Source organism: Somniosus microcephalus, chromosome 32 (assembly GCF_052327205.1).
Source record: "Somniosus microcephalus isolate GS21.2 chromosome 32, FLI_Smic_1.0, whole genome shotgun sequence".
NCBI lineage: Eukaryota > Metazoa > Chordata > Chondrichthyes > Squaliformes > Somniosidae > Somniosus > Somniosus microcephalus.
Genome location: NC_141018.1, coordinates 16,224,869 through 16,240,428, shown reverse-complemented (window position 1 = coordinate 16,240,428; position 15,560 = coordinate 16,224,869). Strand labels below are relative to the sequence as shown.

The 15,560-nt window shown below is 47.1% G+C and overlaps 1 protein-coding gene across 7 annotated transcripts in view; it reads left to right on the top strand.

Annotated features, from left to right (window-relative positions):
- The window catches only part of LOC147097294 (GRAM domain-containing protein 2A-like), a 96,280-nt gene that overhangs the window by 71,633 nt on the left and 9,087 nt on the right, over nucleotides 1-15,560 (top strand). For all 7 annotated transcript variants that reach the window (XM_085972129.1, XM_085972130.1, XM_085972134.1 and 4 more), the window contains 4 exons: nucleotides 972-1,043; nucleotides 7,688-7,750; nucleotides 9,968-10,127; nucleotides 12,584-12,677. In XM_085972129.1, the coding sequence (XP_085828255.1) occupies nucleotides 972-1,043; nucleotides 7,688-7,750; nucleotides 9,968-10,127; nucleotides 12,584-12,677 (389 nt within the window). The remainder of the gene's footprint in view (nucleotides 1-971; nucleotides 1,044-7,687; nucleotides 7,751-9,967; nucleotides 10,128-12,583; nucleotides 12,678-15,560) is intronic.

Below are 15,560 nucleotides of genomic sequence, written 5' to 3'. Positions count from 1 at the left end.
GATCTGTGGCCGTGTAACCAGGACTCCTGCACAAGTGCGTGTAACCGGGGCTCCTGCACCTGTGGCCGTGTACGGGGCTCTCGTACCTTGGTAAGTATACCTCTCTGTAATCTGGACTTTTTGATCAACCGGCACCACGTCGGTGCCGGATAAAAAAAGAGTTTCCTGTATAAAGAATAAGACATTTTAAAATAAGAAGTGCAGCTAGATGTGACAACGATGTGAGTTTTGCAACCAACTGAAAGAAGGTGTCAAATTTGACCCCGAGCTGAGCTTCCGACCACATATCCGCTCCATCACTAAGACCACCTATTTCCATCTCTGTAACATCGCCCGACTCCACCCCTGCCTCAGCTCATCTGCTGCTGAAACCCTCATCTATGTCTTTGTTACCTCTAGACTTGACTATTCCAATGCACTCCTGGCTGGCCTCCCACATTCTACCCTACATAAATTTAAGCTCATCTAAATATCTGCCCGTGTCCTAACTCGCAGCAAGTCCCGTTCACCCTTCACCCCTGTGCTCGTTGGCCTACATTGGCTCCTGGTTAAGCAATGCCTCGATTTTAAAATTCTGATCCTTGTTTTCAAATCCCTCCATGGCCTCACCTCTTATCTCTAATCTCCTCCAGCCCTACAAACCTCCGCAAACTCTGCGTTCCTCCAATTCTGGCCACTTGATCATCCCTGATTTTAATCGCTCCACCATTGGCGGCCGTGCCTTCAGCTGCCAAGGCCCTAAGCTCTGGAATTACCTCCCTAAACCTCTCTACCCCTCTCTCTTTCTATAAGACACTCCTTAAAACCTACCTCATCTAATATCTCCTTATGTGGCTCGGTGTCAAATTTTGTTTGAGAACGCTCCCGTGAAGCGCCTTGGGACGTTTTACTACGTTAAAAGCGCTGTATAAATGCAAGTTGTTGTTTTGATTTGTGCCCTATTTAATGAGGCTCTCTGCTTTTTGCCGCAGTACATCTTTGTCTCCTTCATCTCGAGAGACAGCGTCTATGACGTGTTGAAGCAAGTCTGCTCGCATTTACAGGTAGGATCTGACTCATAGAACCATAGCTGGTCGTTTCCTGCCCCAGACACGCTGCTGGGTTCTGGCTCGGGATGCGAGAGTGACTGATCAGTGAGTCTTACCACTGAACCAAGACAAAACCACAACACCTTCCATCGACGCCCCTTCAGTCCTTTCCTCTCTGCTTCGATGTGTTGGCTCTCAGTTCATGTTATTGTCCAGATTGCCTATTTTATCAGCAACATACATGCTATATCTCACACTGCAATATGCACACTGTATAGGAACTGCATATAGCTCACACATATACACCATATAAGAACTGCATGTAGCTCACACAACATATACACCATATAGGAACTGCATATAGCTCACACAGCAACAGTCACACCATATAGGAACTATATCGAAGGAGTTGTCTTTCGGATATGTAAGTGTTAGCCGTGGCTCAGTGGGCTGCGCACTCGCCTCTGAGTCAGGAGGTTGTGGGTTCAAGTCCCACTCCAGAGACTGGAGCACAGAAATCTAGGCTGACACACCCAGTGCAGTACTGAGGGAGTGCTGCACTGTCAGCAGTGCCGTCTTTCAGATGAGATGTTAAACCGAGGCCCCGTCTGCTCTCTCAGATGGGCGTAAAAGATCCCATGGCACTATTTCAAAGAAGAGCAGGGGAGTTCTCCCTGGTGTTCTTGCCAATATTCATCCCTCAACCAACATCACTAAAACAGATTATCTGGTCATTATCACGTTGCTGTTTGTGGGAGCTTGCTGTGTGCAAATTGTCTGCCGCGTTTCCTGTTTCCTACATTACAACAGTGACTACACTTCAAAAAAAAAGTAGTTCACTGGCTGTAAAGCACTTTGGGAAATCCTGAGGTTGTGAAAGGCACGATATATATGCAAGTCTTTCTTTTTAGGAACTGCATATATCTCGCACAACATATCCACCAGATGGGAACTGCATACAACTCACACAATAACCTACACACCATATAGGACCTGCATATGCCTCACACAAATTCACACACTTCCTCCCTCATTGTCTATAGGGTTATGAGCTTTGAGCCAGACGAGTGAGGACCTGCGCCTGGCTCCCCACCGGGAGCACTGAATTTACTGCTATGTGAAATCTGGCTCTAAACTCATAACCTTATAGAAGAGGAGGAAAGAACGGTGTGAAATTTGTGTGAGATATATGCAGTTCCTTCATGGGGGTGTGTGTGTTGCTGTGGGGTATATGCAGTTCCTTCATGGGGGGTGTGTGTGTTGCTGTGGGGTATATGCAGTTCCTACATGGGGGGTGTGTGTGTGTTGCTGTGGGGTATATGCAGTTCCTTCATGGGGGGTGTGTGTGTTGCTGTGGGGTATATGCAGTTCCTTCATGGGGGGTGTGTGTGTGTTGCTGTGGGGTATATGCAGTTCCTACATGGGGGGTGTGTGTGTGTTGCTGTGGGGTATATGCAGTTCCTTCATGGGGGTGTGTGTGTTGCTGTGGGGTATATGCAGTTCCTTTATGGGGGTGTGTGTGTTGCTGTGGGGTATATGCAGTTCCTTCATGGGGGGTGTGTGTGTTGCTGTGGGGTATATGCAGTTCCTGCATGGCATATAGATTATTATGAGAGCCGTATGCAGTTCCTATATGGTATATAGAAGATAGGAGGAGTAGGCCATTCGGCCCCTCGAGCCTACTCTGCCATTCAATGAGATCATGGCTGATCATCCAAACTCAGTACCCTGTTCCTGCCTTCTTCCCATATCCCTTGATCCCTTTAGCCTTAAGAAATATATCTAACTCCTTCTTGAATATATTTAATGAATTGGCCTCAACTGCCTTCTGTGGTAGAGAATTCCACAGGTTCACCACTCTCTGGGTGAAGAAATTCCTCCTCATCTCTGTCCTAAATGGCTTACCCCTTATCCTTAGACTGTGACCCCTGGTTCTGGACTCCCCCACCATCGGGAACATCCTTCCTGCATCTAGTCTGTCTAGTCCTGTTAGAATTTTATAAGTTTCAATGAGATCCCCTCTCATTCTTCTAAACTCCAGTGAGTATAAGCCCAATCGACCCAATCTCTCCTCATACGTCATTCCTGCTATCCCAGGTATCAGTCTAATTTAATTTATGTAAAATGCAGTTGGTTGTAGTTAAGAATAAAGTAATTCAGATTTTAAGAGCGTTGAGCAGTCTTTTAATGGTGTCCTCGATACTGAAGCAAATTGCACCAGGCTTTGATTCTCCACGTCTCTGAACACTCACACAGATTGTTCTCCAACCGGCTGCACCAGTACCCAAACATACACTCCGCATGTGGCAAGGTTCCTGGTGTAAAGGACTCTTGCTGGATGTGGAGTGTACATTATTTATTGGGACAGACGAGGTAGGTGAGTTCATTATTGATGTATCCCTGTGGCGTGCATTCCAGCACTGCAAAGGTGTAACAGGTTAGAATGCTTCGGGTGAACGTGGCCGAGGTTCCAGTAAAGGTTAACCCATTGTCCGCTGGATTTATCTACTCAGTCAAAAAGACAGTAGGCCAGAATTTGCAGGGAAAGTCACGGCGAGTTTGCCGCGCTCTCCGTTATTATGTATAAATAACCCAGCCACTTGTTGCGCGGAAGAGATACTCTTGTGAGTTGCAAATCGCCACAAGTTTTTGGATGGTTTGCGCCGCTGTGCTGTTAGCCTGACGGAAACGGCAGCTCGCCCTCAACCTTCCCGTGAGTTTCAAGCAGTCGCTGCATTTGCACATTAATTACCAATGAAACTCGCCACGGCAAGTTAAGACTGGTACTTAAGAGCTTAAGGACCCTTTAAATGATGAGATTTATGTTCCTGCAATGCCGCTCAACCTCTCCGGCCCAGAAAGGGAACAGTTGAAACTGTGGACTCTCATTCCTGCAGGTAGTAAATTGTCTCTAGAGGTTTTTAAAATTAAAATGTTTAATTTCTTTCTTATTTTTCCTTTCAGTCTCTTCTTCTCTCCCTCTTAATCCAATCTTTCTTTCCCTCTCTTTATTTCTCTTTCTGTACCTGATTTGACTCTAATTCACCCTATTTCCTTCTCCATTGTTCCTCTGTTTTTTTTCTCCATCCATAAATCCCATTGGTTAAGGAGATAGACTATTACCATCGTTAACTAAGGCCCCAGATACCCCGTTGCCCTCATTGCTATCAGCTCGCACTTCTGGCAATTTGCGGTGCACATTTTTTACGGGCTTAAGGGTGAGGGGAAAAAAAAAAAAATCTAACGAACAAGGCACGTCCCGAGATACCCCACTCCAGCAAATTCTGGGCCGATGAGTTTAAAGATGACACACCATCACAGTAATCTACTGCTTCAACAATTCACTGCTTCAACTCACTGTGGCACACAGCAGTACAGCGATGATTGAAAAGAAGTGTAGTATTTAGTAATGAAATATATACATGTGATGGGAAATAGAGGCAGCCCATACAGTAACACACTCAGTATATAGGAACTCCATATAGCTCACACATAACATATACACCATATAGAAACTGCATATATCTCACACAGCGATACATACACCATATAGGAACTGCATATATTTCACACAGCAATACATACACCATATAGGAGCCGCATATGTTTCACACAGTGATACATATACCATATTGAGAAAAGTATAACCTAGAAATGACTGCAGTGTTTTGATTTGAAATGCCATTTCTCTGCTCACTATGTGAACTGAGGCAGATCAGTGTACAGATCGCTGAAAGTTCAAAGACACTCCTTTCACATTTCAGCACTCATGCACAAAAGACAGAACTTGCATTTCTGCAGCACCTTTCATAGCCTCAGGATGGCCTCAAGCACTTCACAGCCACTGAAGTGCTCGTTTGAAATGGAGTCACTGTTATAATGTAAAAGAAAGAAAGAGAGACTTGCATTTATATAGCGCCTTTCACGACCACCGGACATCTCAAAGCGCTTTACAGCCATTGAAGTATTTTTTGGAGTGGAGTCACTGTTGTAATGTGGGAAACGCGGCAGCCAATTTGCGCACAGCAAGGTCCCACAAACAGCAATGTGATAATGACCAGATAATCTGTTTTTTGTTATGTTGGTTGAGGGATAAATATTGGCCAGGACACCGGGGATAACTCCCCCCTGCTCTTCTTCGAAATAGTGCCGTGGGATCTTTTACGTCCACCTGAGAGAGCAGACGGGGCCTCGGTTTAATGTCTCATCTGAAAGACGGCACCTCCAACAGTGCAGCATTCCCTCAGTACTGCACTGGGAGTGTCAGCCTAGCTTTATGAGCTCAAGTCCCCGGAGAGAGAAATAATGTGAACTTGACACACCTTAAATGCCCCCACTCCCTGTGAAGGTACTGGAGCTCCACCACTGGTAGGAGGCTGTAATTACACCATGGCAAGATGGCAGAGGCAGTTTCCATTATTATAAATAAATATAAATTAAAGGTTTGTCAAACTTGGTGATCACAATTTGGAACAAGTCACACAGAAAAGAGCATTGGCTCCCACACCGTTGCCACAGACGGGACCTCCTGGTGAGAAAGAATATGTGGGGGCAATTGGAAAAAATAATGGAAGATTAAAAAATAACTTACAGGATTTTGGAACCCTTAAACAGAAAGCTGTGACAGAACACCCTGGGCACAGATGTGTATGAGAAATGTATTGCTGGTGTGTCCAAAACTCCTGAGAATTCATCTCCCTGCAGCTTGTGAGCTTGGTCCAGTCCAACAATGGGATTCTGTACAGTGAGGACTGCCTGATTGGTTTCTATTGAGGCCAGAAAGCTTCTGTATAGGAACCTAACAGATGGTGGGCAATTCTTAATGCTGGGATTGTTCTCCTTAGAGCAGAGAAGGTTCAGGGGAGACTTAATAAAGGTGTTGAAAATTATGACAGGGTTTTGATAAGAGTAAATAAGGAGTAACTGTTTCCACTGGCAGGAGGGTCGGTAACCAGAGGACGCAGATTTAAGATCATTGGCAAAGAACCAGGGGGGAGATGAGGAGAATTTTTTTACACAGTGTGTTATTATGATCTGAAATGCACTGCAGATTCAAGAGTAACTTTTAAAGATGAATTGGACATATATTTGAAAAGCAGAAATTTGCAGGGCTATGGGGGAAGAGCAGGGTGAGTGGGACTAATTGGAGAGCTCTTTCAAAAGAGCAGGCACAGGCTCGATGGGCCGAATGGCCTCGTTATGAGCTCTATGAACCTACGATTCTCAGTGTTATATTGTGAACCCTGTAAATGTCCATACGAATTGATGTGACTGTGAGGGGGGGGGGCGGGGGATGTGTATTGTTAACACACTAACGCGCTCTGTTAGTTAATTACGGGGTGCAGGGGGGGGAACGGGGACACGGGGGGGGGGGGGGGTGTGGGAACCGGGGGGGGATGTGTATTGTTAACACACTAACGCGCTCTGTTAGTTAATTACGGGGTGCAGGGGGGGAACGGGGACACGGGGGGTGGGGACTGGGGACGGGGGGGGGGGCTGTGTATTGTTAACACACTAACGCGCTCTGTTAGTTAATTACGGGGTGCGGGGGGGGGCCGGGGACACGGGGGGGGGGGGCTGTGGGAACCGGGGTGGGGGGGGGGATGTGTATTGTTAACACACTAACGCGCTCTGTTAGTTAATTATGGGGTGTGGGGGGAGGGGGACGGGGGGGATGTGTATTGCGAACCCACTAACGCGCTCTGTTAGTTAATTACGGGGGGTGGGGACTGGGGACGGGGGGGGGCTGTGTATTGTTAACACACTAACGCGCTCTGTTAGTTAATTACGGGGTGCAGGGGGGGAACGGGGACATGGGGGGGGGGGACGGGGGGGGCTGTGGGAACCGGGGGGGGGTGTGTATTGTTAACACACTAACGCGCTCTGTTAGTTAATTACGGGGTGCAGGGGGGGACCGGGGACGGGGGGGGCTGTGGGAACCGGGGGGGGGGGGGGATGTGTATTGTTAACACACTAACGCGCTCTGTTAGTTAATTATGGGGTGTGGGGGGAGGGGGACGGGGGGGATGTGTATTGCGAACCCACTAACGCGCTCTGTTAGTTAATTGCACCGTGTGCATTTCTCCTCCTGGAGTTCCATGTGTTGCGCTTCAGATCCAGGCCGACGCATTAGGGGAGGCCCAGAACACAGAGTGGAAGATTCGCTGAGTGACTGCCATTGAGATCAATATGGCACCACAACACCTACTTGTTCCCTTCCCTGTGGAATTGTGTGTGTCAGTATTATATTTTCAATATTGTAAATTTACAAACGTTCCGAGAGCAACAAGGGGCAAAGACCCCGTGGCCGCGCTTTGCTCGATGTTGTGTGTTGTGACACAGCGGGTTTGTAGCTGTCACTTTTTGTCAGAAACATTTGCAAATAGTGACGCCTACAGGCTTAGTCTGTTATAACTGTCTGTCACTCTGTTGAATTTTTTTTTAATGTAAATTTGGGTAGTTTAAAGGGCACAAGCTGATTTTGAAAAGGCCAAACTCGAGAACTTTGGCGAAATTTAATTAATTCGTATCATAAAGTTGTCCAAGTCTCGGTCCTGAGCTGCAGTCTCCATATTGAAGTGGAGGAGGAGCAACCGCAATGGTTGATTTGGAAGCTCTCTTCCTAATATTTGGTTTGCTGTGCCATTCTTTGCCTTCAGGATAACAGTAAGAAGAGTTTGAGTGTGAGCCTGTGCACAGACACGTGTGATTCCCTACCCTTGGTAAGTTGTTTTCCATTGGTTTAAATTTTCTACGTTCTTTAGCTATTTTTGGAGCCGCTTCCCTCCATTTTCTCAAGAAACCCTAAGCTGGAATGTTAGTGCTGAGCCAACAGCTACAGCACTAGAGCATTGGCCGAGAATTCAACTAGAATACACGCATTCAAATTTCTGTCTCGAAATATTGATCCCCCCCCCGACCCCCCCGTCCTCGGTACAACACGAGAACGCGGGACTCTCAACCAATCTAGGATGGCCTTGGAGTCTCAACTGGGAGTCCCGTGTTTGAATCCTACCCTGGATTTGACCTGAGACTCTCAACAGGAAATTCAGAAGAAACCCCTTTACCCAGAGAGTGGTGAGAATGTGGAACTCGCTACCACAGGGAGTGGTTGAAGCGAATAGTAGAGATGCATTTAAGGGGAGGCTAGACAAATATATGAGGGAGAAGGGAATAGAGGGTTATGCTGATCGAGTTAGATGAGGAAAGACTGGAGGAGGCTCGAGTGGAGCATAAACGCCGGCATGGACTGGTTGGGCCGAATGGCCTGTTTCTGTGCCGTATATCCTGTGTAATCAACTAGGAGTCCTGAGTTCACCTCTCACTCTAGACAGCCTGGTAGCTCTTAGCCTAGGCCTGGTTTGAGCCTCAGTCATGACTAAAATTCGTATTTAAGCTTCCCCTGTACTCTGTGGAGTTTACAAGGTTCTGAAGGGGCTTGACAGGGTAGATGCTGAGAGGTTGTTTCCCCTGGCTGGAGAGTCGAGAGCTAGGGGACATAGTCTCAGGAAAAGGGGTCGGCCATTTAAGACCGGGACGAGGAGGAATTTCTTCACTCAGAGGGTGGCGAATCTTTGGAATTCTCTGCCCCAGAGGGCTGTGAATGCTGAGTCGTTGAGTATATTCAAGGCTGAGATTGACAGATTTTTGGACTCTAGGGGAATCAAGGGATATGGAGATCGGGCGGGAAAGTGGAGATGAGGTAGAAGATCAGCCATGATCTTATTGAATGGCGGAGCAGGCTCGAGGGGCCGTATGGCCTACTCCTGCTCCTATTTCTTATGTTTTCAAAGAGAAGTTTGCCAGACGTGAGCTGGCTGTCTGAGGTAAAGAGGATGTGGAGAAGTTAGAGAACTTGAAAGGACAATCATAATAGTGACATTAAAGTGCTTCCACAGATATAGTGCATGATTACAGCAGCCATGTGGGGGATATGTGCAACGTAACGCAGTACGTCCTAGTGCAACATATCGTATGTGGCCCGTTAGCGCTGGAAGAGTGGAATCCAGGTACAGTCCTGTCCTCAAAGCTCACCACAGCTGAGTGGGCCCCACGTCACTGTAACTGCAAGTCCCTCTGGGGTACAGTGACAGTCCCTCTTTCGATATAGCTTATGTAAAGTGCTTCTCATCGGTACTGCAATAGCTGAGCTGAGCTCTGCTCCCAGGCCTCTCCCAGTGCTGTTGTTGGGCTGTGCATTGACGGTGTTGAAATCCCATTTTTAATTGACGCGCCAAATTCCTGTGCGCTACTCTGACAAAGTCATTGACCTCTTTATTACAAATGGGCCGACAACATCACTAAAATAACACACACGGGACGGTGAAAGCACAGTGGAATTTCAACTTGGAGAGGTTCGTGAGAGCACCTGAGGTTGACGTGCCCTCCCTGTGGAAAAGTACCTGCCCTGCACTGACCTCGAGCACTGCTCCCCATATAAACCTGGGGACTCGCCTTGTGGAGAATCGGACCAACTGCTCCAAGTTCCAAGCCTTTCTGACAAAATACAACAGTGTAGCATACTCCTTAATACTCCATTGACTTGATTCAATATTCTCTCGTCAAACAGGCATTTTGCTCTCTCTGTGTGAGAAAAGTTTACCGTAACTAGAATGTAAATAACAGTATATTGGGGTGTTTCCATGAGGCCAGGGGGACTCCATGCCTGAAAGGGGCACAGGTCGGAGTTAGGACCACAATATCTGGCCCCAATTCTCCTATCTCCTACTCGCACTCCGTGTGAGCATGACTCCCAATGGGCAGCACAGGATCGCAGTTACCCCATATTTAATTTGATTGGTTTTGCATTTATTAACTTTTCCATAGTGCATCCTTCCCCATGGGAGATTTGTGTTGGCCACAGTGATGAGGTGTTGTCCTAACCCCTAGAGCCTGTGATTGAGTGACTGGGTGAAAGCACTTTCTCTACTGTTTCTCAGGAAGACTATAGGTTACATTTGGACTGGAAGAGGAAACTATCCAACGGCTCCTCCTCCTCACTACCAGAAACTGAGTACCAGTCCCTGCTAGAGAACTCCACCAGCAGCTTAAGTGCTCCAGAGGCCGAGCACGCCAGTTACAGCAGTCGCACCTTTAGAGGTTAGTGCCAAACGTGATGTATAGGCGATGGTGCATCATTGTGCTTCAACCAGCATGTGTGTCCGTGTGAGTGTGGGATGTGTGTGTGAGGACGCTAGCGTGTGTGCTTATGTGTTTGTATATCTGCGAGTGTGCTTCAGTACATATGAGCATCTGTGCAATTATGTGGCTGAGACTGTGCAATTGCCCGAGGATTATTACACCTAGTGTTGGCTGGTTCATGGTATTCTAATACGGCATATTTTGTAAAAGTTTAGCACCTGTCCTAATTGTTGTGCCCCTTTTGGCAAAGTTGAAATATTATTAACCACTTGAGAGGTGCCAATATTTTATGCCCAATATCCTCATTGGCTTTACACTCCAGTACTGTCTGTACTGGAGGGACAACAGCAGATACAGCGCCCTTAACAGGAACTGTCCCCAGGTTCTTCACAGGAGTGTAATCAGAGAAAAATCGACACCGAGCAAAAGAAGGAGATTTTAGTAAGGCTGACTGAAAGCTTGGTCAACGAGGTGGGTTTTACAGAGGGTCTTAAAGGAAGAGAGGGAGCTGGAGAAGTTTAGGAAGGGGATTGCAGCGTAAAGGGCCTAGATGGCTGAAGGCACAACTACCAATGGTGGGCGAAGGGGGATGTACAAGGGGCCAGAGTTGGAGGAACAGAGTTTTCACAAGGTTGTAGGACTACAGGCCGTGAAAGGATTTAAACACAAGGATGGACATTTTAAATTTGAGGTGTTGGGGGACCAGGAGCCAATTTATGTCAGCAAACACAGGGGTGATGTGCGACAGGATGTGGGCAGCAGATTTTTGGATGAGCTGAAGTTTATGGAGGGTGGGAGGTCACCCAAGAGAGCATTGGAATAGTCAAGTCTGGAGCTAATAAAGACATGGATGGGGGTTTCAGCAGCGGTTGGGCTGAGATAGGAGATGTTACGGAGGTGGAAGCAGGCAGTCTTTGTAATGGAGAGGATACGCAATTGGAAGCTTAGCTTGAGGTCAAATAGAACACAGAGGTTGCGATCAGTGTGGCTCAACAGTGGGCCTCGGAGAAGGATGGAATCGATGGCTAGGGTATGGCATTTATGGTGGGGGCTAAAGACAATGGCTCGAGTCATCCCAAAGTTTAACTGGAAGCAATTGCGGATCATTCAGAGCGGGATGTTGGTCAAGCAGTCAGACAAGACAAAAGCACGTAATATAAAGTCTTGTCAGAGGTAACCAGTGGAAAAGCACGTAATATAAAGTCTTGTCAGAGGTAACCAGTGGTGTAATATTTTGGGAACAGTTAACACAGTCATTTACTGAATGGTGTGACAGTGTAAGCGAATGACTGTGCCCCCTCAGTGTGGCAAGAACTGGGTCTCGGCTGAGCGGTGACCAGGTGACACACAGATAGGGGTGAGTCACCGCACACTGCTCTTCAGTTCCTCCTAGTGGCTGGTTTCTGAGGCCCAATGGCAGACGAATGGAAGCTCGTCCATCTTCTTAGTGAGGAAGAAGAGGGACACAGAGATCCGGGGAAAAAAAACACGTGAAGTAAGAGCCGAGGATTGCAAGTGGCGCAATAACATGGCACACGAACTCACACCGCTGCACGACGGTGCGGTGAGCCGGGTTTGCACCAGGACTCCGTTTCTTCACTTGCCATCAATCTCGGCTGCACTGCTGTAGCAAGATTCCAAGTCAAGGTCAGGTGTTTGCTCACCGGGAGCGGGCAAGTCAATCTTCACCTAGAAACCGGCTTAACCGCGGCATCAATGGAGGCCCGCATCATCAACAACAACAACTACAACTTGCATTTATATAGCGCCCTTAATGTAGTAAAACATCCCAAGACGCTTCACAGGAGCGTCATCAAACAAAAGTTGACACCGGACCAAAGAGGAAGATGTTAAGACAGGTGACCAAAAGCTTGGCCAAAGAGGTAGGCTTTTAAGGAGCATCTTATGGGAGGACTCGCCGGGCCAAATGGCCTCCTTCTGCGCTGTAACCATTCTACGAGCGAGAGCTGGCGAGGCGGAGAGGTTTGGGGAGCGAATTCCAGAGCTTAGGGCCTAGGTGGCTGAAGGCACGGCCTCCAATGGTGGGGTGAAGGAAGTGGGGGAGCACGAGTCCAGAGTTGAAGGAATGCAGAGTGTAAGGTTGGAGGAAGTTACAGAGATAAGAAGGGGGTGAGGCCATGGAGGGATTTGAACACGAGGGTGAGAATTTTTAAATCGAGGTGTTGCCGGACCGGGAGCCAATGGAGGCCAGCAAGCACCGGGGTGGGAACTGATTCACAGCCTCTGCACTTGGCTTCAGTTGGTGGATGGAGGTTAAGGGAGAACTGAGAAAATAATCTGAAAAATAAAGTAGAGGCATATGTACCCTCACCAACAAAATACGTAAAATGGGCTCCTCACTGCCTCTCACTCCTACTGAGTAGGTGTTTATTCTCTGTGTTTCTTTTGTTCAGAAAGAGTGGCGAAGAAAGAAAAAATATTTGAATTGGACTCTGTTGAGGGGATTGGAAAAGTGGAATATGGACTCCTCAGGATATTAATTGTCATGTAAGTATTAGACAATGGATCCTGTTGTTATTGACACGGCTTCATTTGTTATACGGTGTGAAAGGAATGTGGTTGTGTGTCAGGACCAACAAACCCTGTCCTGAGGTTGGTGTTAAGGCACAAAACTGGCCGCATCCCCAGGGTGAATGAATCGCCACGGCGAGCTTCCGTTCATTGCGCTCGTTTGCAGGCCTTCGAGGAGGCTCCCAAAATCAACTTCTTGCAATTTAGTATACTGTATTCGCTGCTCACGATGCGGTCTCCTCTACACTGGGGAGACCAAACGCAGATTGGGCGACCGCTTTGCGGAACACCTCCGTTCAGTCCGTAAGGGTGACCCTGAGCTTCCGGTCGCCTGTCACTTTAATTCACCGCTTCACTCCCACTCTGATCTCTCTGTCCTTGGCCTATTACATTGTTCCAGTGAAGCTCAACGTAAGCTCGAGGAACAGCACCTCATCTTTCGATTGGGCACTTTACAGCCTTCCGGACTCAATATCGAGTTCAACAATTTCAGATAATAATCCCTGCCCCCATTTTTCATGCTGTGTGATTTTGCCATTCCCATTTGCAACATTTTCACAGTATGTTCTTTCAATTCCTTCCTCCCCTCCTAAATCCCCCCTGTCTCTGCACCTGCTTAATATCTGTCACATCTCCAGCTTTTTCCAGTTCTGATGAAGGGTCCCAGACCTGAAACGTTAACTCTGTTTCTCTCTCCACGGATGCTGCCTGGCCTGCTGAGTATTTCCAGCATTTTCTGTTGCTATCCCAAAATCAAGCTGGTTCTTTTGGGCGTGAGGACACCAAGAGGCATGTTTTAAAAGCTTAGAAATGTAATTTTTAAAAATTTACTAAGAAACTGACTGCTGTACCCCAATATAACAAGCAAATGATTCTGTACATTTTTAAAAAGTCATTTGAAAGCGGGTTACTCACAGGTGGTGGGTTCACACTGTGATTCAAAATGCTTATTTTTTTTGTGATAATCCCATTTTCCAGCTGTATTGATCCCACTGCACCAGGTTACCGCTCTTTAAATATATCAAGGAATATTTTTGAAGCAATTTAAAAAAAAAAAAAACTACGTTTTAAAACGCTGCCCGATTGCGCTGGTTCATGGCAGATTTTGCGTTTGGTGATATGTAAATGCAATTGAGTTTGAATGGGAACTCGAGATTAAAAAAAACACTTCTCAAAACGGCCGCCATTTGCGCCTGGATTGGCGATGACGCCCAGGGCGGACACTCGACCCCATTGTTGGAGCAGAGCAATGGCGATTTACTTTGCACATTGTACCCGATACTGACGCTGCCTAAAGTGGAAAAAGTGCCCCAGTACGAAGATCCCACACCTTAAAGTGTTTGCCCCTGTACAGCTGCTGTGCAATCTGTACTGTGGCGATATCCTACTGTGCACATAGCCCATCAATAACTAAAGCAAAATAACTGCGGTTGCTGGAAATCTGAAATAAAAACAGACAATGCTGGAAATACTCAGCAGGTCAGGCAGCATCTGTGGAGAGAGAAACAAGAGTTAATGTTCTGATGAGAAGTCATCGACCTGAAACGTTAACTTTGTTTCTCTCGCCAGAGATCCTGACTGACCCGCTGAGTATTTCCAGCATTTTCTGTTTTCCGTCGATAACTATCTCAACTGCGCTGTCAAAGGAAGAGCTGGTTGCTCTCCGGTATAAGGTGTAGCTTAATGGCTTATTTTATTAAAGGGAATGAGGAAGCCTCACTGAACGAGTGACTAAATGAAGAGCTGATAAAGAAAATGCTGTCGGAGCTTCAGATCTATGGCTTGTTTGGCCAGTGATGTGACGGATATTATTTTAACTGGTCTGCAGGGTTTTCTACCTCACTCTTCTCTGCCTGTCTGATTCGGTGTGGAATCTTTTCTTCAGCCCTGCCTGTCATTCTTTCATGTCTTGTAAAGGCTCCGCCTATTCCACCCACTGTCCTGCTCAGTTTGAAGACCATTTTATTTCTACCCGTAATGTCCACTGTTGGAGCTGCTGAATGTAACCTTATTGAAAGGAATCGTCAAATGTTGTCTTCGTGGCCCTTCCAGCTATCGTTCCTTCTGGTTCCCTGCCAACACTGTCTCTCTACACATCCGCGAGTCCTCCTTTCTCACCCTCTTTTTCTCCTGACCGTTCACTTGGTAGTTCTCCTAAAGGGAAAGCTGAAGCCTTTTTTTGGGCTCATTTTTCTCCTCTAACCCTGATCACGGAGCAGAATTCTAGTAGACACATGACCTTGTGGAGCGCGTCGCCACCTGCCTCGGAGGACTCGATGGGCAGTAAGTATAAGGCGTACGTTTTTTTTATTCGTTCATGTGGGAGTCGCTGGCAAGGCTGGCATTTATTGCCCATCCCTAATGGCCCTCGAGAAGGTGGTGGTGAGCCTCTCTCTTGAACCGTTGCAGCAGCAGTTAGTTACAACTGAGTGACTTGCTGGGCCATTTCAGAGGACAGTTAAGAGTCAACCACATTGCTGTGGGTCTGGAGTCACATATAGGCCAGACCGGGTAAGGACGGCAGATTTCCTTCCCTAAAGGACATTAGTGAACCAGATGGGTTTTTACGACAATCCGATAGTTTCATGGTCACCATCACTGACACTAGCTTTTTATTCCAGGTTTATTTAATTAACTGAATTTAAATTCCCCAGCTGCCGTCGTGGGATTTGAACTCGCGTCTCATGGATCTCTCAGTCCAGGCCTCGGGATTACTAGTTCAGTAACATATCCACTATGCTACCGTATGGCCTAAAAGAAAGAAAGGAAAATGCTGGAAACACTCAGCAGGCCAGGCAGTACCTGTGGAGAGAGAAACAGAGTTAACGTTTCAGGTCGATGACCTTTCGTCAGAACTGG